This window comes from Passer domesticus, chromosome 17 (assembly GCF_036417665.1).
Source record: "Passer domesticus isolate bPasDom1 chromosome 17, bPasDom1.hap1, whole genome shotgun sequence".
Classification (NCBI taxonomy): domain Eukaryota; kingdom Metazoa; phylum Chordata; class Aves; order Passeriformes; family Passeridae; genus Passer; species Passer domesticus.
Window position 1 is genome coordinate 11,786,073 of NC_087490.1, and position 18,614 is coordinate 11,804,686.

General features: G+C 39.7%; 1 protein-coding gene across 3 annotated transcripts in view; it reads left to right on the top strand.

Moving 5' to 3' along the window:
* The first annotated feature begins 609 nt into the window (after window positions 1-609).
* DNAH10 (dynein axonemal heavy chain 10) overlaps window positions 610-18,614 on the top strand; it is a 49,383-nt gene continuing 31,378 nt past the window's right edge. Inside the window, exons 1-28 of one of the 3 annotated variants that reach the window (XM_064392768.1) lie at window positions 610-832; window positions 1,133-1,225; window positions 1,700-1,815; window positions 2,236-2,398; window positions 2,707-2,864; window positions 3,570-3,800; window positions 4,392-4,582; window positions 5,042-5,240; window positions 5,909-6,103; window positions 6,253-6,423; window positions 7,076-7,252; window positions 7,601-7,774; window positions 8,405-8,574; window positions 9,232-9,383; window positions 9,770-9,934; window positions 10,390-10,597; window positions 11,456-11,612; window positions 12,743-13,219; window positions 13,379-13,537; window positions 13,875-14,000; window positions 14,080-14,182; window positions 14,415-14,593; window positions 15,176-15,387; window positions 15,685-15,841; window positions 16,256-16,489; window positions 16,591-16,713; window positions 17,418-17,651; window positions 18,102-18,325. In XM_064392768.1, coding sequence (XP_064248838.1) covers window positions 625-832; window positions 1,133-1,225; window positions 1,700-1,815; window positions 2,236-2,398; window positions 2,707-2,864; window positions 3,570-3,800; window positions 4,392-4,582; window positions 5,042-5,240; window positions 5,909-6,103; window positions 6,253-6,423; window positions 7,076-7,252; window positions 7,601-7,774; window positions 8,405-8,574; window positions 9,232-9,383; window positions 9,770-9,934; window positions 10,390-10,597; window positions 11,456-11,612; window positions 12,743-13,219; window positions 13,379-13,537; window positions 13,875-14,000; window positions 14,080-14,182; window positions 14,415-14,593; window positions 15,176-15,387; window positions 15,685-15,841; window positions 16,256-16,489; window positions 16,591-16,713; window positions 17,418-17,651; window positions 18,102-18,325 — 5,156 coding nt within the window. In that variant the 5' untranslated portion in view covers window positions 610-624. Of the gene's footprint in view, window positions 833-1,132; window positions 1,226-1,699; window positions 1,816-2,235; window positions 2,399-2,706; window positions 2,865-3,569; window positions 3,801-4,391; window positions 4,583-5,041; window positions 5,241-5,908; window positions 6,104-6,252; window positions 6,424-7,075; window positions 7,253-7,600; window positions 7,775-8,404; window positions 8,575-9,231; window positions 9,384-9,769; window positions 9,935-10,389; window positions 10,598-11,455; window positions 11,613-12,742; window positions 13,220-13,378; window positions 13,538-13,874; window positions 14,001-14,079; window positions 14,183-14,414; window positions 14,594-15,175; window positions 15,388-15,684; window positions 15,842-16,255; window positions 16,490-16,590; window positions 16,714-17,417; window positions 17,652-18,101; window positions 18,326-18,614 lie in introns of those variants that run through there. The other 2 variants (XM_064392769.1, XM_064392770.1) reach the window with 2 other exon arrangements.

The following is an 18,614-nucleotide window of genomic DNA, read 5'->3' on the forward strand; positions in this document are numbered from 1 at the left end:
GCTCGTGAGGGCGGGGGACACTGAGGGAATCGAGCGCTCGTGAGGGGCCGCCCGTGCTGAGGGAACCGAGCGCTCGTGAGGGCGGGGGACACTGAGGGAATCGAGCGCTCGTGAGGGGCCGCCCGTGCTGAGGGAACCGAGCGCTCGTGAGGGCGGGGGACACTGAGGGAATCGAGCGCTCGTGAGGGGTGGCGGACACTGAGGGAATCGAGCGCTCGTGAGGGCGGGGGACACTGAGGGAATCGAGCGCTCGTGAGGGCGGCGGGCACTAAGGAACGCTCGTGAGGGGCGGCAGGCGCTGAGGGGAACGAACGCTCGTGAGGGGCCGCCCGTGCTGAGGGAATCGAGCGCTCGTGAGGGCGGCGGGTGCTGCTGGGAGCGGGCGCTCGTGAGGGGCGGCGGACACTGAGAGGAACCAGCGGCCGTGAGGGGCGGCCGGTGTTCAGAAGGAGGGCCCGCGACGGGCGCTAGCGCGGGGCGGGCTCTGTACGGGAGCACGGCCGCTCGAGGCGCCTCCCGAGGCGGGCACGGAGCCTCCCGCAGCGGGCTGAAGGCGGGCAGCAGCCATCGCTCCACCCCGCACCGTTGCCGTGGCCACCGGGAGGCGTCGGGCCGGTTGCCGCCATGAGCCTGGACGACGTGCGGGTGCGGTGGCTGCGGGACCGAGCGCTCTCCCTGCTGGGTCTGAGCGATCCGGCGCCTTTCGAGGAGCTGCTGAGCCGCGGCGAGGATGCGCGGCTGGTGCTGCGCTTCTTCGGCCTCGGCGGCGAGGATGCGAGCGGGGCGGGCACGGCGCTGCTGCTGCTGCGGGCCGAGCGGCCCGGCCCGGCCGGTGAGGAGGGGGTGCAGAGGGTCCCCCTGCCCGGCCCGCTGAGCTCTCCCTGGGCACTGCCTGGCCCCGGCTCCCTCTTATCCCCTCCCTCAAACCTCTCTTCGTCCCATCTGCTGAGTCGCAGCCCCGTTCCCCCTGTTTTTACCCCTTTTCCTGCCTTTCCATCCTTTGGGCTGTGTTCTGAATCCCTTTTATCCCACCCATTTCTAGAATTTTGTCCCCTCTATCTGTGGGATTTGCATCATCCCTCTGCAGTGTTATATCATGCTTTTCTCCCATTTTGCATTTGTGCACTTGCAGGTGGCACGAGCGAGCGTTTCTATGTGGCTTTTAATGAAATTCCCAGAGAGTTTGTGTCAAATTCTACTGTGTATTTTCTGAGAGACACCAAAGGTATGTGCCCTGAAGAACTGCAGCCTCAGCATTTTCAGTTTTGCCTTAAACAGCATTTCCCATTGTTAACATATGATACAGATGGGGACTCAGGATAGTGCACATCCAACTTACTTAACTGGATAGGAAAACACTCAGAGCCAGAGCTGGGGTTGCTTTGTCATTAACAGCATTTCTGTACAAGATTTTCCTCTTCTGTCTGTAGAGTAAGAGTTCAAATCAACCCACTGTTCTTTTGAATAGAAAACTATTTTCTAACTATCAGGCTGCCTTGTAAAGACTTAGAACCAGCTGATGATGCTGAAGTATTTTTCTGCCCTTTCTGAAAATGCATTTGCACTATTAAAACCAGCACTAGTTTTGAACATGACTTGCACCAAACCTAGTAGTGTTTTATTGGAGTTTTAATTTATGACTTTATACTTTCTGTATCAATTAATTAGACTTGTACTACTTTTTTTGTATACTGTTTAGAAACAGTTCCTGTACCTAAAGACATGACTGAAGCTAATGAGATTCTTCCTCGAGTGATAAAGTCTGGCATGCTGACTGATGATACTCTCTTGATGCTAAAGAATGCCATCTCACAGGTAAATGAGTTACAGCTTTTATATATGGAAACTTGAGTGTATCTAGGAGTGATTTGCCTATTCAATATTATATGGATTATGCATAAGAAATATTAATATTTAATAAGTGACCTTCAAATGCCAAAATGAAGTATTTGTGAATGCTTATTTGATATTTTGTTTCCCCATTTTCCCCCATTTGAGAATCATTTAAGAGGGTGACACCAGACACCTCTATTTCTGTGCTCACAGACATTCATAAAGGCATGCTGGAGTTATTCCCCTGCAGAACTTGAAGCAGAGAGAATAATGCTAAGGATATGAAATGGAAGGAGACACACTTAAATTAAATTTAAGAACAATATCTAATGGTTAAGTGAATTGCTTGTAAGCTTTTTTTAATATGAGCCATCTAATCTGTGACACCTGTTTCAATCCTAGCAGTCTTCACCAGCTCTCTCTCATGGTCAGCCACAGACTGAGAAAACTTCCTTCGATTCAGACAGTGAAAACACAGATTCTGAAGAAATTAATTTACCCGAGACTGAGCCTAGAAAGTCAGTGGAGGACTCAGCGGGGAGTGAAACTCAGCTGAGCATACCAGGTGAGGTGAATGTTTTGCCTCTGCCTGCCCTGTGGTGATTAGAGCACATGGCAGTAGAACGAGGTTCACCTGAGCATTTATGTGGAATAACAAATAGATTTGATTAAAGCTGCTCTTTGCTGATACCAGCTGTGCTTTTCCCACCCTGAAGCATACCAGGCAGCGTGGAGAAATGGATGAAATCAGTGAAAAGTCTTTCAAAGAGTTTGGAGTGAGGGTAGGAGAGGGGGTAGACATTTCCAGTGGTGCCACGTTACCAATGCTGCCAGAACAAGACAGTTCATTCTGTGTGCGTTTTCTTCCAATAGAACATCTTAAACTGGAGATGCCCACTGTAAATCTAAGTAGAGAAGTGGCTGTTCTTGCCACAGTTCCAGGAGTGGTTCAGTCTCTGAAACGTTGTGCAATGGCCTGGCAGAAATTAATATCTGGAGTTCTGAAGGAACAACTGGAAAAGGTTCCACAGGTAACGTTGCCTGTAACACCAAGATGCTTTTATTCCTGGAGACTTTGCTTCATTTCCCCACAAGAACTGTGTTAATTTTTAATTCCTCTTCATGTTTGATTGTTGGAAGACCATTTACTAATTCTTGAAAAGAAGAACAAAAGTAGTGAGGAACTGTGTGGCTCTGGGAGGTAGAATATAAATAAAATATGAAGTAATTCACTGCAGATCCTACCCACACAGGACAACTGTGGAAAACTAAGGGACTTTTGTTAACTTCTCTCTTCTAAGAGAGAAGAAGAGTCTTCTAAAAAATTGCTAAAAGCCCCACTGAGTAATTTATTTTTAAAAAATAGCTATATTTTTTTATTTTTTTGCAAAAAAGTGATCTCAAAGTGATCTCAAAAGCAAAAATCCTTATTTTCAGGTTTTGAGTCTGCAAACATATGTATAGCTAATACCACTAAACATGCTGAGGGATTTTTTGTCTATAAAGTTACCTGTGCAAAAGCTCAGGGATATACTCCCCACAAGCAGTTCCATTCAGTGCGTGTATAACTCTTTATTTCAGGATCTTCTTCTCTCTGGCTTTTTGCATGGTTGAATCATGTCAAGTTTATCTCAGCATTTATTGAAAAGAAGGAACAAATATAATCCTGGTTATAAATATTCACTCTTGCATAATGGTAATTCATCTTTTTGTATTTGATTTCACATTACTTGCAGGGTAATGGTCCACTTGCAGAGATTAACCTCTGGCATGAAAATAATGCTGCTTTAAGAGCTCTTACTGAACAGATAAAGCATCCAGAGGTGCAAAAAGTCTTGGAAATACTACAGGAAGCTGAATCTGAGTTTACTGAAGGTTTCCAGATAGTCTTAAGTGACCTCAAAAAGCATCACATGGAAGCTGAAGATAATGCTAAGTTTCTCTCAACTCTCGAACGCCATTTGAAGGTACCTGACCTTGAGAAAACTTGGTCAACTTTAAACTGTATTTACCTGAGTTTGGTTTCTCTGTAATCATCTCTTGTTTATTTTTTCACTTTTAGCAGTAATAAAGATATACTCTAGATTAAGAAATTATATTTAATTTTTAAGAAGGGGTGCTTATTTTGTATGAGTTTCAATGGTTCTAATGTTTGAAAGCTCAGAGATGTGAGCGTTTGGTTTGTAATCCAGTCTTGGGAGTTTTGATTGCATAGCTGAACTGGAGAAAACAAAAATTTATCTACTCCATTTTTTTAGGTAGTTTCCACAAATTACAGCTGATGTTTCAAAGTTTAAATTGTATTGAAGATCATCCAAACAAAGAGTTGAGCCAAAATTTAAAATTAGGACCTAAAATCATTGGGAGCAAAAGGTGCAGATTTGCACATCTTTAGCCATGTATATTATTTAGACAGCAGGATGTCTCCTTGTCGAGGTTATTTATTTATTCATCTTACAGACTTTTATAACCTGAGGCATTTATAGAACAAACATTAGTTTACTGAATATGAATTTATATGTTTTCATGACATCTTACCCACAATATGCATTTCTTAGAACTTATCAACGGGCACTGGGGTTGATGTTATCTCCAACGCCATCCCTTCCCTGCTGAATGCCCTGAGGCTGGTGTGGATCATGTCACGGCACTACAACAAGGACGCGCGCATGGTGCCCTTCTTGGAACGAATTTCCTGGGAGATTTCCCAAAGAGTGCGCAGAGTTGTGGACCTGCAAACACTCTTTAAGTAGGTGCTGGGTTTCTCTTTAACTGGGCTGTATTTATTAAAAGCTTTGCTTGTCTTACACAAAGTGCAGTAGATAATATTTCCACCAAAGAGGCATCCATATTTTTCAACCATCTGAAGTTGTATTAGAAGGTCAATTAAAAGTCAATTTATTTTGTAATTTTCATAAATTACTAAATCAGCTCTGAAGATATAGGTTCTTTTCCTCTTTTGTATTGAAAGAACATGAACCAATAAAACAAATAGAAAGAGGTAAAAAAGTGGCATAAATGTAACCAAAATCACTCCTCAAATAATATCTCATTTCACAATTGCATTGAAAATAAGTTATAAGCTTTGCCTAGATCTTGCATAGCTAGAAGCTGCTAAACCAGGGTATGTCATTCCAGTTGAGATATGGTTTTTTAATCTATAGTATTTCTATCTATAATATCTTAACTGTGTTGATTTGATTGATAGACAAGACACAGCTGCTGCAAAAAAGAAAATAACAGAAGCCAAAAATACTCTTGAACAATGGAAAAAATGTTATTTTACTACTTGTATCCAAGTTGAAGAGTCAGGAAGTAAGCGATACTGGAAATTTGATGTGAAACGTTTATTTGAAAAAACGGATTATATGGTTTCAATCTGTCAAGATCTGTATTATATTTTTCAGGTAGGAATAGAGACAATAAATTAAGAAATTTTTTAATCACTGTCTTCTTCTGTAGAGGAGATTCTTTTGTGTTGTAAGTGTAGACTTGTTAACAACTTTTAGTTTTGTGTTTGAGACGTCAGCAGTGCCTTTGTTTTCAACAAAACTGCACTTAATGCTGGAGGTGGATTAACTTTACTCCAGGTACTGGCTGGGGAAAGGTGCAACTGTGTACATGGTGTGAACATAAGAGACTTGCAGCAACCGTTTCACACATTTGTCATTTCATGCGTTGCCACCTTAATGAGGTAGATAAAATACCATTTAAGTATACTATAATATAAAATTTAGCCATCTGCCAATCTGTGTATTAATTGCAGAACAACCTGTGAATGGAGAGATGCTGTGTTTAGGCTAGTTTAAGTCAGGGTAATTAGCAATATGGACAATAAATAAACTGTGTGTAAAGTGGAGTGAAAAGGACTAATAACTGAGTATTACCTGTTATAACAACTGAAGTGCTTGTAGATTGTTGCTGTGTTTTTTAAAGTGTCTCATATTGAAATATGTGAAATTTAAGTCATAGCACAGACTGATATTTTTTAACGGAAAAATTTAACAATAGTGTGTTCAGTGGCAGAAAAAATATTAAAAAGAAAGCTTTATGGTATGTTCTTCTGAATGAATAGGTCACTGAAGAGCTTCACAATATATTTATTCCTGAACTGATAACTGTGACAGAAAATCCAAAGGGTGTTGATGAACTACAGAGAGAAGTAAATATAGTGATTAGTCCTATGGAAGACCTGACCTTTGACCCTTTTAGCATGGAAAATGCACGTGACTGGGCATTTGTTATGGAAGAATTTAGAGAAGATGTTGTGGTAGGTACCATATACTGCAATTGCCAAAAAATAGTAAAACTAAGCTTGACTGCTCCTATTAAAAAGTATTTTCATTTTGCCACCCTATCTTGCTTTTGCAGGATGAATTTCTAAGTGACAGGGTTTCTTTGCTTTCTTTCTTTGTTTAGGATATTGAAGAAAAGATGACAAGATTTATTGATGAATCTTTTACAACCCTTCGATCAGCAGAAACTGCTTTTGACATGCTGTTAAAGTACAAACAGCTCCAGCTTCCTGAAAATATTAATAAGCAGTTCATGAAAAAGTTCAATGTTGTTTTGGAGCAATATTGCAAAGAGGTATTCAATTTAGGGATTTCTTATTCAGTACATGAAGTTTTTTACCTAATGAAAATCATTATCCTGTATATGTGTAAATACCTGTGTGGTGTCACTTACTATGTAAAAGACTGAATACTTTTATAAATAAACATGATAATTGCTCTCTTTTTTTTTTGGGACCAAGTTGGAGAAATAGTCTGGGTAATTTGCTGGCATGTTGTGCACATCTGTATATGTGAGACACTGTGTGGGAACAGGAAGGTGCCCTGAATGGAACAAGGCTTGTGGCTATTCCTGCACCTTGTAAACAGCAGCTCAACCTTCCTGAGAAAATGGATCTTTTATACTCTACAGCTTTCTTGTCATGATTAAGTTCATGATATGATCACAAGATGTCATACATCAACTTTGGAAGGCTAGAGTGTATGTTGGGAAGCTTTTTGTATCACCTGTTTTCTTGATATTTCAAATAACATTAAGCTTAAAAATAAAACATAATCTTACAGAACTTGCTGAAATAATGGCAGTTCTACAAGACAGAGAAATAAAGGCAAAATAATTATTTTATCCTGCTGCTGGAATTAGCTTCAGAACTTGTGCTGTGTATCAGACAGTGATCATGGACAAGCTGTGGGCAAAGGATTCCTTGCAAAATTTTATTCTCCTCTAGGTCGAAGTTGTTAAGCAAATCTTTGTTGAGAACCTCAAGGATCCACCTCTGTACAAGAACCATCCTCCCGTGGCTGGAGCAATATCCTGGTCCCGGTCCCTTTCCCATCGCATCAGCCACACCATTACTCGGTTCCAAGAAGAGGAGGAGTTGCTTGTCTCTAAACGTGGACAGGAAGTATGTTGGGTCTTTTGGTGCTTCATGAAGGAAGAAACACTTGTTCTACACTTCTAAAGATGTGGAAGTGCTTTCATGTGAGGGGAAGTCCCCATCTTTGCACACAGCAGGCCATGTTAGATGTGAAAACTGGGTTGAAACCTTCCCACTGTTTCCCAGGGAACAGTGATGGAATCAATTATATAATTCAAGAGCCCAAATTGTCCAGTGTCTGCATTAATTACAGGGTGTTACTTGCTCTCTTATCTAATAAAAACCAGCAACCATATTGAGAGACCATATTAGGACAGGTTAGTTAAACATTTCTCATGATCTTTAAAATGAGTTATACAGAGTTGTCCTTTCTAGGTGCAACAAATATATCTGCAAGTGACCAAGAAAATGGAGGAGTACGAAGCTCAAAAATACCATCAGTGGAGAGAGAGGGCAGAACACGTGCTTCCATTGCTACTGAAAGATACTCTACTGACTCTTGTTGCTGATGGGCCTGCAACAAATATTAATCCAGAGACTTCTGAGCAGGTGAAATGTAGGAACATTGTGTACCAGGCTTCTCTGAGGGGAAAAATGAAACCTACTTGATGGTCAGCGAGAATTTGCTGAGAGTAATATTTTAAACATGGATTTAGAAAAAGTTGTGAGCTGAGAATTGTTTCTGGCCCTTTATAAGACGTAGTTTCTGAATCACCTGGCAAACGATTGAATGTTGTTTCTCCGTGTGTTCTTCTGTGGTGTAGTTCCTGTTAACTTTTAGGTTTTGGTACAACATTTTTGGGACATTGCTACAGTACTTGGGACTGAAGTTAGGTGGAGGCAGGTTTTCAGCAGAGGTTTTGCAGAATCCTGTTCCTACTAAACTTCTGTCTGACTGAATTTCCACTGGAATTTCTGTTGTAACTGGTTGCAGCAGTGTGTAAACAGAGGTGTTCTGGTTTGTTTCTTGTGATTGACAACTGGAAAAGTAGTTCTGTGTAATTTCTGAACCAAGAATGCTGAGGATACTATCAAATTTTAAAAGCATTTCCACAAGCTCTGAATGTCAGTCATTCTGACTTTTACCTTCTGCCTTATCAAATATCTTCAAAAACTCATCTTTACCTTGTAATGTGAATTTGTTGTTCCTCTCTTTTCTGCTGCTTTCTTGTGTTGTAGAGCTCTGCAACAGATGAGCCTGTCACCATCAGGAAAAGTGTCCGCTTCGCTCTGAATTTCTCTCCTGAAATCCAAGAGATTATCATTGAAACCAAGTACATGGAACAGTTAGGGCTGCCAGTCCCAGAAATGGCAAGATATGTGGCATTACAGGAAGACAAATACCTTAGGTAAGGCTGTAAGAGAATATCTGCTCACATGTGGGCTTGTGGCTGCCTTTCAAGTGATTTCACTCCAGGAACAGGCCCTGAGTCATCACATTTTGGAAACATGAGATCCCATAGTGATTCTTTTTTTTAAGGGTACAATTTCTAATGGCCATGTTGCACTGATAAGCTTTTCTCTGGCACTCTTTGCATCTTTTATGCTGTAGGACTGTTATACAAATTAACAACTTGTCCAAACCTGAGAGGAAAATAATTTGCAGTGAATTGTTTCTGACATTTATTTAGATTTCAGCTCATTTAAAAGCACTTCTGCATTCTTTCTGTACAGCCTTGGATAAGTCAGTTGTGTCCAAATTATCACAGATAATTTAGCACACAGATGTGCCAATAAGTTCCTAAATGGATTTTGAAGTTCACCTGTTCAGTTCACTAATGTGCTGCTACTGTTGGAACCATATGAAGCTTTTCTTTGTTTTTAGTGGGAAATAAATTACTTTTATAATCAATACATATTCACTGGTTAGTTCTGCAAATTTTGCATTATATGGATGTCTGAATAGAACAATGGAAGTTCTCTGCTCTTTGGTGGAGTTTGTAGCCGTTTTTCCAGAAAATCATCATTTTTGTGTTTTGGTTTTTTGTGTTTCTTACATTCCTTAGGTACACAAATAAATTGAAAATCATGCTGAGTCGCTATCACAAATTAATGGAGATGATGAATGAAGCAGAAACCAAACTTCTTGATCACTCTGTCAAAGAACTCTGGAGAATATTGAAAGCAGGACACAAAAGACTCACGTGGAAGTCCGTAGGTAATGGAGATACTACTTTAAAATGGCCTTAAATGTTTATTTTTAGTTTAAAAAAATCTCCTCAGTTCTGCAGTCTATTTTTTATGATGGCAGAACATATGATCCATCCTCTTGCCACAGGGGCAGAATAGCAGGTTAGACAAACTGATCCAGGAGATATTTCTTGTGTTTTTATTGTATTTAAAACACTGGAGATGGTTAGAAACCCTTAGCTAAAAGCTGTAAGGGAGCAAGACGAAGGATTAGCTGCGAAAACACCTAATCTATGATTTTGCAGAACCTTAGAATCTCATTCTTAGAGATAAAACATATCTGGTTGTGGCCATTTTGATGCATTGATGAAATACTTGTTGAAGAGATAACAAATGGTTCTGATTTACTTCAAGGTATTGGTGAATTTATTGTCCAATGTACACAAACCATTGGGAGATTAGAGTTACTTGTCCATCAGATTCATCATATTTCTGAAGACATAAGTAGCAAACTTTGGTCCATAGAATCAACAAATCTCTTTAAGTTTCCACATTCAAAAAATGGTGACAAACGTCCTGGTAAGTCTCTATATTTTCATTTCCAAGCTCTGTGGTGTTCTGTTTTCCTCTATCTGCTGCTTTGTGGTTTTAGTTGCTAAGATCAACCCTTTTAATTGTTACCAAAACTGGTTATTACAGTAGTAATTCAGGGTGTGACAGAGGATGGAACTGGTTTCCTCAGATGGAAGTGGCAGCGAGCTGGTTGTCTGCCAGATCTCTCTGTCACTTGAGTGGGTGATGGATCAAATTTCTTTCAACACTTCATAGTTGTAAAAAAGTTGCTATTAAATAATTGAATCCAATTAAAATCCATATTTCAGAGGGCTGAAATATTAATACATTAAGCATGAATAAGTTAAGATATTTTTATCATTATATAAAATCAGTTTCATGTTCACAAAACTCTGGTAATTATTCCAGTGTATAAAACTGTTAGATCTAGTTAATAATGCTAGTTTTTGTATCTGTTGCAGAAGCAAAAGAATTTTTTGACTATGTTAAGTGTGAGCAAGCAAAAGATGTGGAACAACTGGTTAGAAAGTATTCTGCAATTCCACAATTGCTAATAGAAGTGGAAAGACGAGTTGCCTATACAGACAGTGGCAAATCTCCAAAATTAGCTTCCTATTATGCATATTGGGAAAATAGGATTTATCAGGTGTTGACACAGTTAATTGTGAAGTAAGTGAATTGTTTGCTTTAATGGGTTTCCAGTCATCTTCAGGTTCTCCTGGATTTGTTGATGAGTGTGTGTACTGACATTCTGTTTGAATCCATCAGTGACTTAGAATTTGTGGAAGATTTGTATTTTTACTGATTTTTTTTCTCGTGAAGAATGGAGAATTGAAAACAAGGTACAGAGGAAACACAGATTCTGAAAAAATTAATACTGGCATGTTGTTGGCAGAAGAGAGAAATAGGACACGTTTGCTGCAATGTGTGTAGTTGCAATTCCCTGGTTTATCTCTAAAATCCAGGTTTTGTTCTCCTAAAGAACATGATTTTCAGAACTTGGTGTCTGAGTGCCAGGTGCCTCCCTGTACTGCATGGGAGTCCAAGAACAAAGGTTTTACTTGTTCTGCACTGGCTGAGGCCAGTGCTGGAGCAAGGTATTACAAAGGCTTCCCTTACAAGCAGGGTGTTACTGCAATACAGCATTGCAGCTCTGCTGTAATATCTAGCTAAGCTTCCCAACCAGCTCTTCTTCCCATCATCCATGTTCTGTGATCTGATCCATGCTCAGATCTCTTCTTTGCCATGATTGCTCGTCTGGGCTCTTGTAGTGAAGCTGACCACAGTCTCAGGATCCTTTTGCACCAGAATACCTCCATTCATTCCTTCCAACAGCTTCTTTTAGCAAGTCAAGCTTTTGCATTAAATCCATTGAGTGGGACAGTTTTTCTCCCAGACACATCAGTGTTTCCAGCTCAGCTTACAGATCTAAGCATACACTTGAAAACTACAGCCTTTCTAGGGGTATTTTCCTGGGGGCAGCACTTGATTATTTCTATCTTTGATGTTATTTTTTTCCTTTCTCAGGAATTTACAGGCTTTTAATGCAACTGTTCTTGCAAATGTGCCGCTGTTACAAATAGAAGCTGTTTTATGTGTTCCTGAGATAACCCTGCAACCTAATGCCAGTGAGATTGAAAAAATGACTATGCAATCTATCCAAGACTGTGTTGAGATCACTAAGGTGATTTTTGATAAAGATTTCTTTTTGTTTCCAGGGTTTGCTTGTGATTATAATGAACTAATCTTATTTTATGCTTGGGTAAGCATAAGTGTCAAAGGGGAGATTCATATTGCTTTATCTTGAAATCAAAATATCCAGTACATTGTTCTAATTTTGCAGACTGTCCTAATTTTACAAACAGGTGATCAAGGGGAAAAAAAATCCATATGATTTTTACTCAGGTAAAATTGTTGATGACTTTTTAGCAGCTTTGTCAGTGTAAGGACATGATTTGGTTCTATAAATCAGCATACATCAGAAGGAAGTACTTCTCAGATTGCACTGCAGATGTTGCTTTCTGATGTATGAAAAAGCTGATGGAATAAGGAAAATGAGTGGCTTCCTCTACATTACATTACAATAGAAGCAGCAGAAAAAACAGTTCAGAAAATGTTGGAGAAAGGCATCTAGGACAGCAAATACCTAGATTAGCTATCTAACTTAACTGGCAATGATGTAACAATATTTTCCTGCATAGTTTCACACTGAACTGCTTTCCTGAAAAGCCAAATAATGTGACAATGTTCCTGCCCTCTGCTGATGGACAAATGATCCAATAAATGAATAAATTTAGTTTAAATGTGCTTTTTGTGCTCAGGTTTGCTGTTGCTCTCTACTGCTGCATTCAGACTGTTTGAGCCAATACCTTTTCCTCTCTGTCATGCTATAATCAGAAGAGATTTTAGAACCAGATTGAGTAAAGCACAGAAAAGTTTTGTTAGGATGAAATGAACTCTTCTCAAGTTGATGGGAAAGTGTGATCTCTTTTTTGCTGTCAGAAAAACAATTGATTTGAGAAATCATTGATATCACTTCCTACATTGTGTACTAAATAATGGTGAGCTCCTTCACTGAAAGGGAAGAAAGCTTTGGAACAGGCTGCCCAGGGAAGTGCTGGAGTCACCATTCCTGGAGGATGTGTAGATGTGGCACATGAGTCATGTATGATTTAGTGGGTGACTTGACAGTCCTGCACTGCTTGGACTCAATGATCTTAGAGGGCTTTTCAACCCAGCTGATTCTATGAATGATTTAACTGAAATGACTCAACAAGGTAACTGTTTTCTGACCCTGTCTTTAAACCTCTCCAGCACTTCATACGATGGATGCACGGTACGTGTATTGAATGCCCTCCTCAGCACGTCAGGGTGGATGAAGTTGTCACTTTCAGCTTTTACAGTGATGTCTCCCAGAGCCCTCTGGTAATTGAACAGGCTGTTCTCATCACTCAGAATGTCCAAAAACTCCTGGCATCTCTAAGGAATTGTTTGAACCAATGGAATAAGTATGACCTGCTGTGGAAATCAGACAAAAGCGCATTCCTGGACCGTTTAGCTGAAGAAAAGCCTCCTTGTGTTATCTTTGATGAGCACTTGCAGTTCTATATGAAGATAGCTCAGGAAGTGACTCAGTGTCCCCTGATTAAAGATGAACAATTTATCAGGCTTCAGCTGGCTCCTTTAGCCTCTGCAGTGCGGGAGAATGCTGAAAGCTGGCTGATGTCACTTGGGAAGTTGCTTAATAAGTTAGCAAGAGAGGAACTCTTCAGCCTTCAAGATGAGATTCAGGTAGGTGTTTTCAGTTTGGTTTTTTTGTTATCTTTTTCACATAGACTAAGAAATGAATCTGGCATATTGTTTGTTTGTGTTTTGTGTTTGGCTCATTATTGTAATTCTGACAATTGCTTTCTCAGTGTTGATTCTGGAAAGGGTCTTTGCCTTTTACAGAAATTATCAGAGAATCTGAATAGACCCCCTGAAACTCTGGATGATCTCAGAGTTGTCCTGAGGGCATTTGGAGTGGTCAGAGACATTGCTGTTGAGGTGGAACTGAGATACTTGGACATTGGAGAGAGATACAGAACTCTTGCACTGTACAATATTCCAGTAAGTGCATGTCTCATCAAACCTTTCAGACCTGAGCTAAGGGCACAAATGCCTCACATGTGAATGCAGAAATGTTTTCCTTTTAAGATGTGTTACGGAATTACAGTGTTGTTGAGGTTTGAAGGGATGTCTGGAGACTCTGTAGTCCAGACTCCCTTCTCAAACCACGATGTCCACTTTAAAATGGACATATGGCATGTGTTTAAATCTGATTAAGGTCGCTTCAGTATTGGTTTTGTGTTTTGCAAATTTGTAATGTGAGCACATATTCCTCACTTTCTTGTGAAAGTGTGTGTCTATTTGTGTCTTGTGAGAGGTGCTACTTGTTTTGTTTTAGGTACCTGAAGAAGAGCAAGAGAAGTCTGACAGTCTTAGGGAAGTGTGGGAGACTCTCCTTATGGAAGCAGCAGAAGTCACTCGTAACCTAGATTGTAAAGGAGGTGTAAAAGAAGCATTCATAAAGGTAATACTTGTAATTAGTATAGAAAACAATTAGAAATGGAAACTATTGAATAGAACTGTTTAAATGATGTTCTTTTTAGGTGACAGAGCAACAAATTGCAGACTACAGCAAAGAGACAGAAGATTTTTTCCAGAAACTCTTGACTGAGGGGCCTGGTGTTGTTGGGGATGACCTTGATAAAGGTAAATGGACTAATGTGTGTGAAGTGATGTTTTGAAAATGTTAGTCTTTGGACAATTCAAATTTTATGTAAAATAAGAAAATTATGCTTTCATTATTAATATGCAAACTCATCAGCGGGGCATGTGAACATTTTTAGTCCTGGAACATCCACGGACTATTTGCAAATTCTGTCTTATTTCCCATGATGATCCCTGTGATGATTTATCTGGAAAAATCCCTCTCCTTTTCCAGGACTAGAACTCATGGCTATGTTTGAAAAAGAATTACAGAGATTGGAAGAAAGGCAGCGGGAACTGGGCAGTGCTGAGAAACTTCTGGGCTTGCCAGGAACAGTGTACCCAAACTTAATAAAAGCACAGCAAGATGCAAAAGCTATGAAGCAGGTCTATGACATTTATGCAGAACAAAAGGTGAGTGTCACACTGAGTCTGCAGGGACACACATGTGTTCATGCACAGATACACAGCAAAGATGGGGACAAGAGAAGATGCTGCATTGCCCCCTGGTTACTGTCAACTCTGAAGCCTTTGTGTGAAACAATCTGTGCCCTGTGAAATTATTTTAATATCATTAGTGCAGCAGTTTCAGTGTCTCCATGGTGGACCAAACACATCCTCTCATCAGATGAGAGCAGACTTCTCCAGGCATCTAATAATTGTTGAATGGCATTTTACTGCACATGGTTCCTGATCAGCTCAGTGAAGCTACTTTTGGATATAGGATGTGTACAGGTGACAGTGGGTATCTTGGGCTTTAACTATTTTTTAAAAAGTTTTAGTTTTCCAAAATTCAAATGCCCTGTAAGGTATGGTCCTGTTCTCTGTATTCCCTTTTTACTATTTTTTATGCAAGTGATTGTGTTTGGCTATGAATCTGTCCCAGACATGAACTAGTCTCTCCCTATGTTTGTAAAATGTTAATACAATTATGTTTTGGGGGTCAAAACTAAAAGGAATATGATTTTTTCCCCTTCTTAATGTCCTTGTTTGCAGGCAGCTAAAGAGAAATGGTCTCAGACACTCTGGATAAACCTCAATGTCAAGGTTCTCCAGGATGGAACCGAAGGGTTTCTGAAAGCTGTTCGGAAGCTGCCCAGACAAGTGCGTGGTATGGCAATTTGTAAGCAACTGGATAAAAAACTGAAGGCTTTTCTAAACTCCATTCCTTTGCTGCTTGATTTGAAAAATGAAGCTTTAAGAGAAAGGTTTGTTTTGATTTATTTATATTCCTATATATAGAAGTATTTGATGTGTTTTGTTAGAACTTTCAGTTTCCATTACTGGGGTCATGCCATGTCCTGGGGCTTGGAAATTGATTTCTGCCTAGTGAACTTGTGTAATAGCATGAAAGGTGCTGCAATGACTGGGATAATTTATTTATTCAGACTAGTAGTTCTTATTTAAACAGCAGAATGCTAAACATAAGTTCATTATTATATGTTACTGTTGGTTTTGTTTTTTACTGTATTATGGTGTTAAACTGGTATGTCAATTTAAAACAGGCATTGGGAAGACCTTATGGAGAAAACAGGAACAAGGTTTGAAATGAAAACAGAAACATTCACTTTGGAAAATATGTTTGCCATGGAACTTCACAAATACACCGTAGTTATCAGTGATATAGTTGGAACTGCTATCAAAGAACTTGCCATTGAGAAGGTAGTGTATTGAATTATAGAATCATAGTAAAACTAGAAAGACAAAGATGACAACAATCAGTTTTATTTAAGATTTTTAAATTGGCAAGACTGCAAGTTTGGCCATCTTCAGGGAGCTGCCCTGAGGTACGTGAGCTAAGATCTATAGCTCTGTTAATGAGCTCCTACTGGCACAGGATCCTTGCAGAAATGGGTTTGGCAGCAGCATATTGGATTTCTATGATTACAGTAAGAAAGTTTGTCCTATGAAAATAGATCTGAAGAAGGATCAATTCTCTTGCTATCATTCTTTGAAATAGATTGCTTCTTTATAAACCAAAAATTTAGCTGGATTAGCTGTTTCATTTTTTTGCTAAGATTATAGACCTCCAGTTTTTGAAGACTGAAATATGCATCTTTTTGTGTTCACATGCAGGGAATTAAGGAAATAATAGAAACGTGGGAAAATATGAAATTCCCTGTAGAAGTGTACACCAAAGGCACCGAGACACGAGGCTTTATTCTGGGATCTGTAGAGGAAATTTTAGAGACTCTTGATGACAACAATGTCAATCTTCAGAGTGTTTTGGGAAGTCGCTTTGTGGGTCCTTTTCTTTCAACTGCTCAAAAATGGGAAAAAACTCTGTCATTGATTAGTGAAGTAAGCGAGGTAGGAGGAAAGTGCTGGACTAAATAATTAATGTTTCTTATTTGTAATCCAAATTTTCCATTATATTTCTCTTTCCTCTGATGGTAATATTTGATTCATAGATCTGGATATCAGTTCAGAGAAAATGGATGTACCTGGAGAGCATTTTTGTTGCTGGAGATATCAGATCACAGCTTCCAGAAGAAGTCAAAATGTTTGACCGTGTAGACCAAATGTTTAAACAGGCAAGTAACTGACTTGTGATCAGCCTATTTAGTGCATTTTGCTTCCAGTTCCATATTTACTTATGGTCTTTTGTGGCATGTGTAATACTGAGAATGATGTGCTATAATTCATTGAGTATCAGATTGGGGAGCCCAGGAATTTTGTGTTTTACTTCATATCTGTCATAACCAGAAGATTTCTCCTGATTTAGTTAAGATGGGCAGAGATGAGATCCTTGGTTGGCAGCATGGAGTAGGCAGAATCTCCTTTTCCTTTGATTATTTACAACTTTTTACTTTTACCTTGTTAAGAAGAAGCTTAGATGTGTTCCTACTGATTGAGGACCTATGTTCATGCTAAAAAGGCTTTCCTGCTTCATGCCACTGTTCCCATACTGGACACATATTCCTGGTATGAATATGGCTTACTTACTTTCCCATGTGCAAAATTGAGAGAGTACTGTGATTTTGAAATATGTGTTTGATCACTCCTTGAAGTACCATTGTGTACAGGAGCAGAGTCAGGTATGTGCTTAAGCTGGCCTGATTGGGGGTACAGGCTTACACTTGCTTTTACAGTTGTATCTCCATAAACACACGACCTTCATGTTTTCATACAGCACTGCAACCATTTCAAAACCTTGATTAACTTCTATAAGGATCTGTACTGCTTGTGCTGTTTGCCTGCTTTGTCATTTTCTAAACTCCCTTTTCTCCCTGTATAGATAATGGAAGAAACTGTAAAAGACCCGATAATAAAAAATTGCTGTGAAGTCCCAAATCGTCTCTCAGACCTCCACCATATAAACAGTGTGCTGGAGAAATGCCAGAAAAGCTTGAATGATTATTTGGATTCCAAGAGAAATGCTTTCCCGAGATTTTTCTTTATATCTGATGATGAGTTGCTCAGTATCCTTGGCAGCAGCAGTGCACTCTGTGTCCAGGAACACATGATAAAGGTACAATGTCTGTCTTTCCACAGTGCCTTGTGCTTTTAGGTTCTTTAAAAAGTATAACAGACTGTACTGTACATGCTCATAAAGATGCATGAATATTTTTGCATACAAAGAGAATCCTGGCAGCACCTTGGAGAAGCTTCTAAATAACCAGATCAAATCTGCACAGTCTCTGCTGCCTCACACCAGAGTGATCTTTCATTAAAGAACTTCCCTCACAGATTGTAGCTCCTCTTAGCTCTTATTTTCTAGGAAAAAGAAAATCAGTGTAATTTGAGTCTGATTATTTGCTTGCTATTCTGCAGTTCTGCTGCTGGGCTATACATCAGCATTTGTGTCTGTTTACTTAGGAGTCAGATCTGTTTCTGTGGAGGAGAGCTGGGGCTGCATACACTTCCATTTGGGTGCTTTGTTTCTAAAATGCCGGTGAATTTCTTTGTTGGTGCATTTCAGATGTTTGATAATGTAGCCTCGCTGAGGTTCAAGGACGGTGACAATGATGAGAAGATTGCCACAGCCATGATCTCAGCTGAGGGGGAGGTGATGGAGTTCCGGCAGGATGTCCCTGCTGTGGGCAGAGTGGAGAACTGGATGACAGTAGTGCTGGAGGAAATGAGACGGACCAACAGACGCCTCACCAAGGAAGCCATTTTTCGATATTGTGAGGACAGAAGCAGGTGAAACAATCAGTGCCAAGGGTAACACAAATAACTGATGTGTTAGTGGTATAGAAAAGTTAAGACATAATTTTACAATTCCTGCACAATTTATTCTGTATTTCTCTATGTGGAGGGATATGAATACATTCACATGCACTATTTTAGCCAACCATGAAGAATGCATAATCTCTCATATCTATTTTCCTAAATCCTGAGTTTTATTTTTGGTGTTGTGTGTTCCTTAAGTTTTTCTCACAATGAATATCTCTTGGAAATTTTATACCTGGAACAAACAGCTTTTCTATCA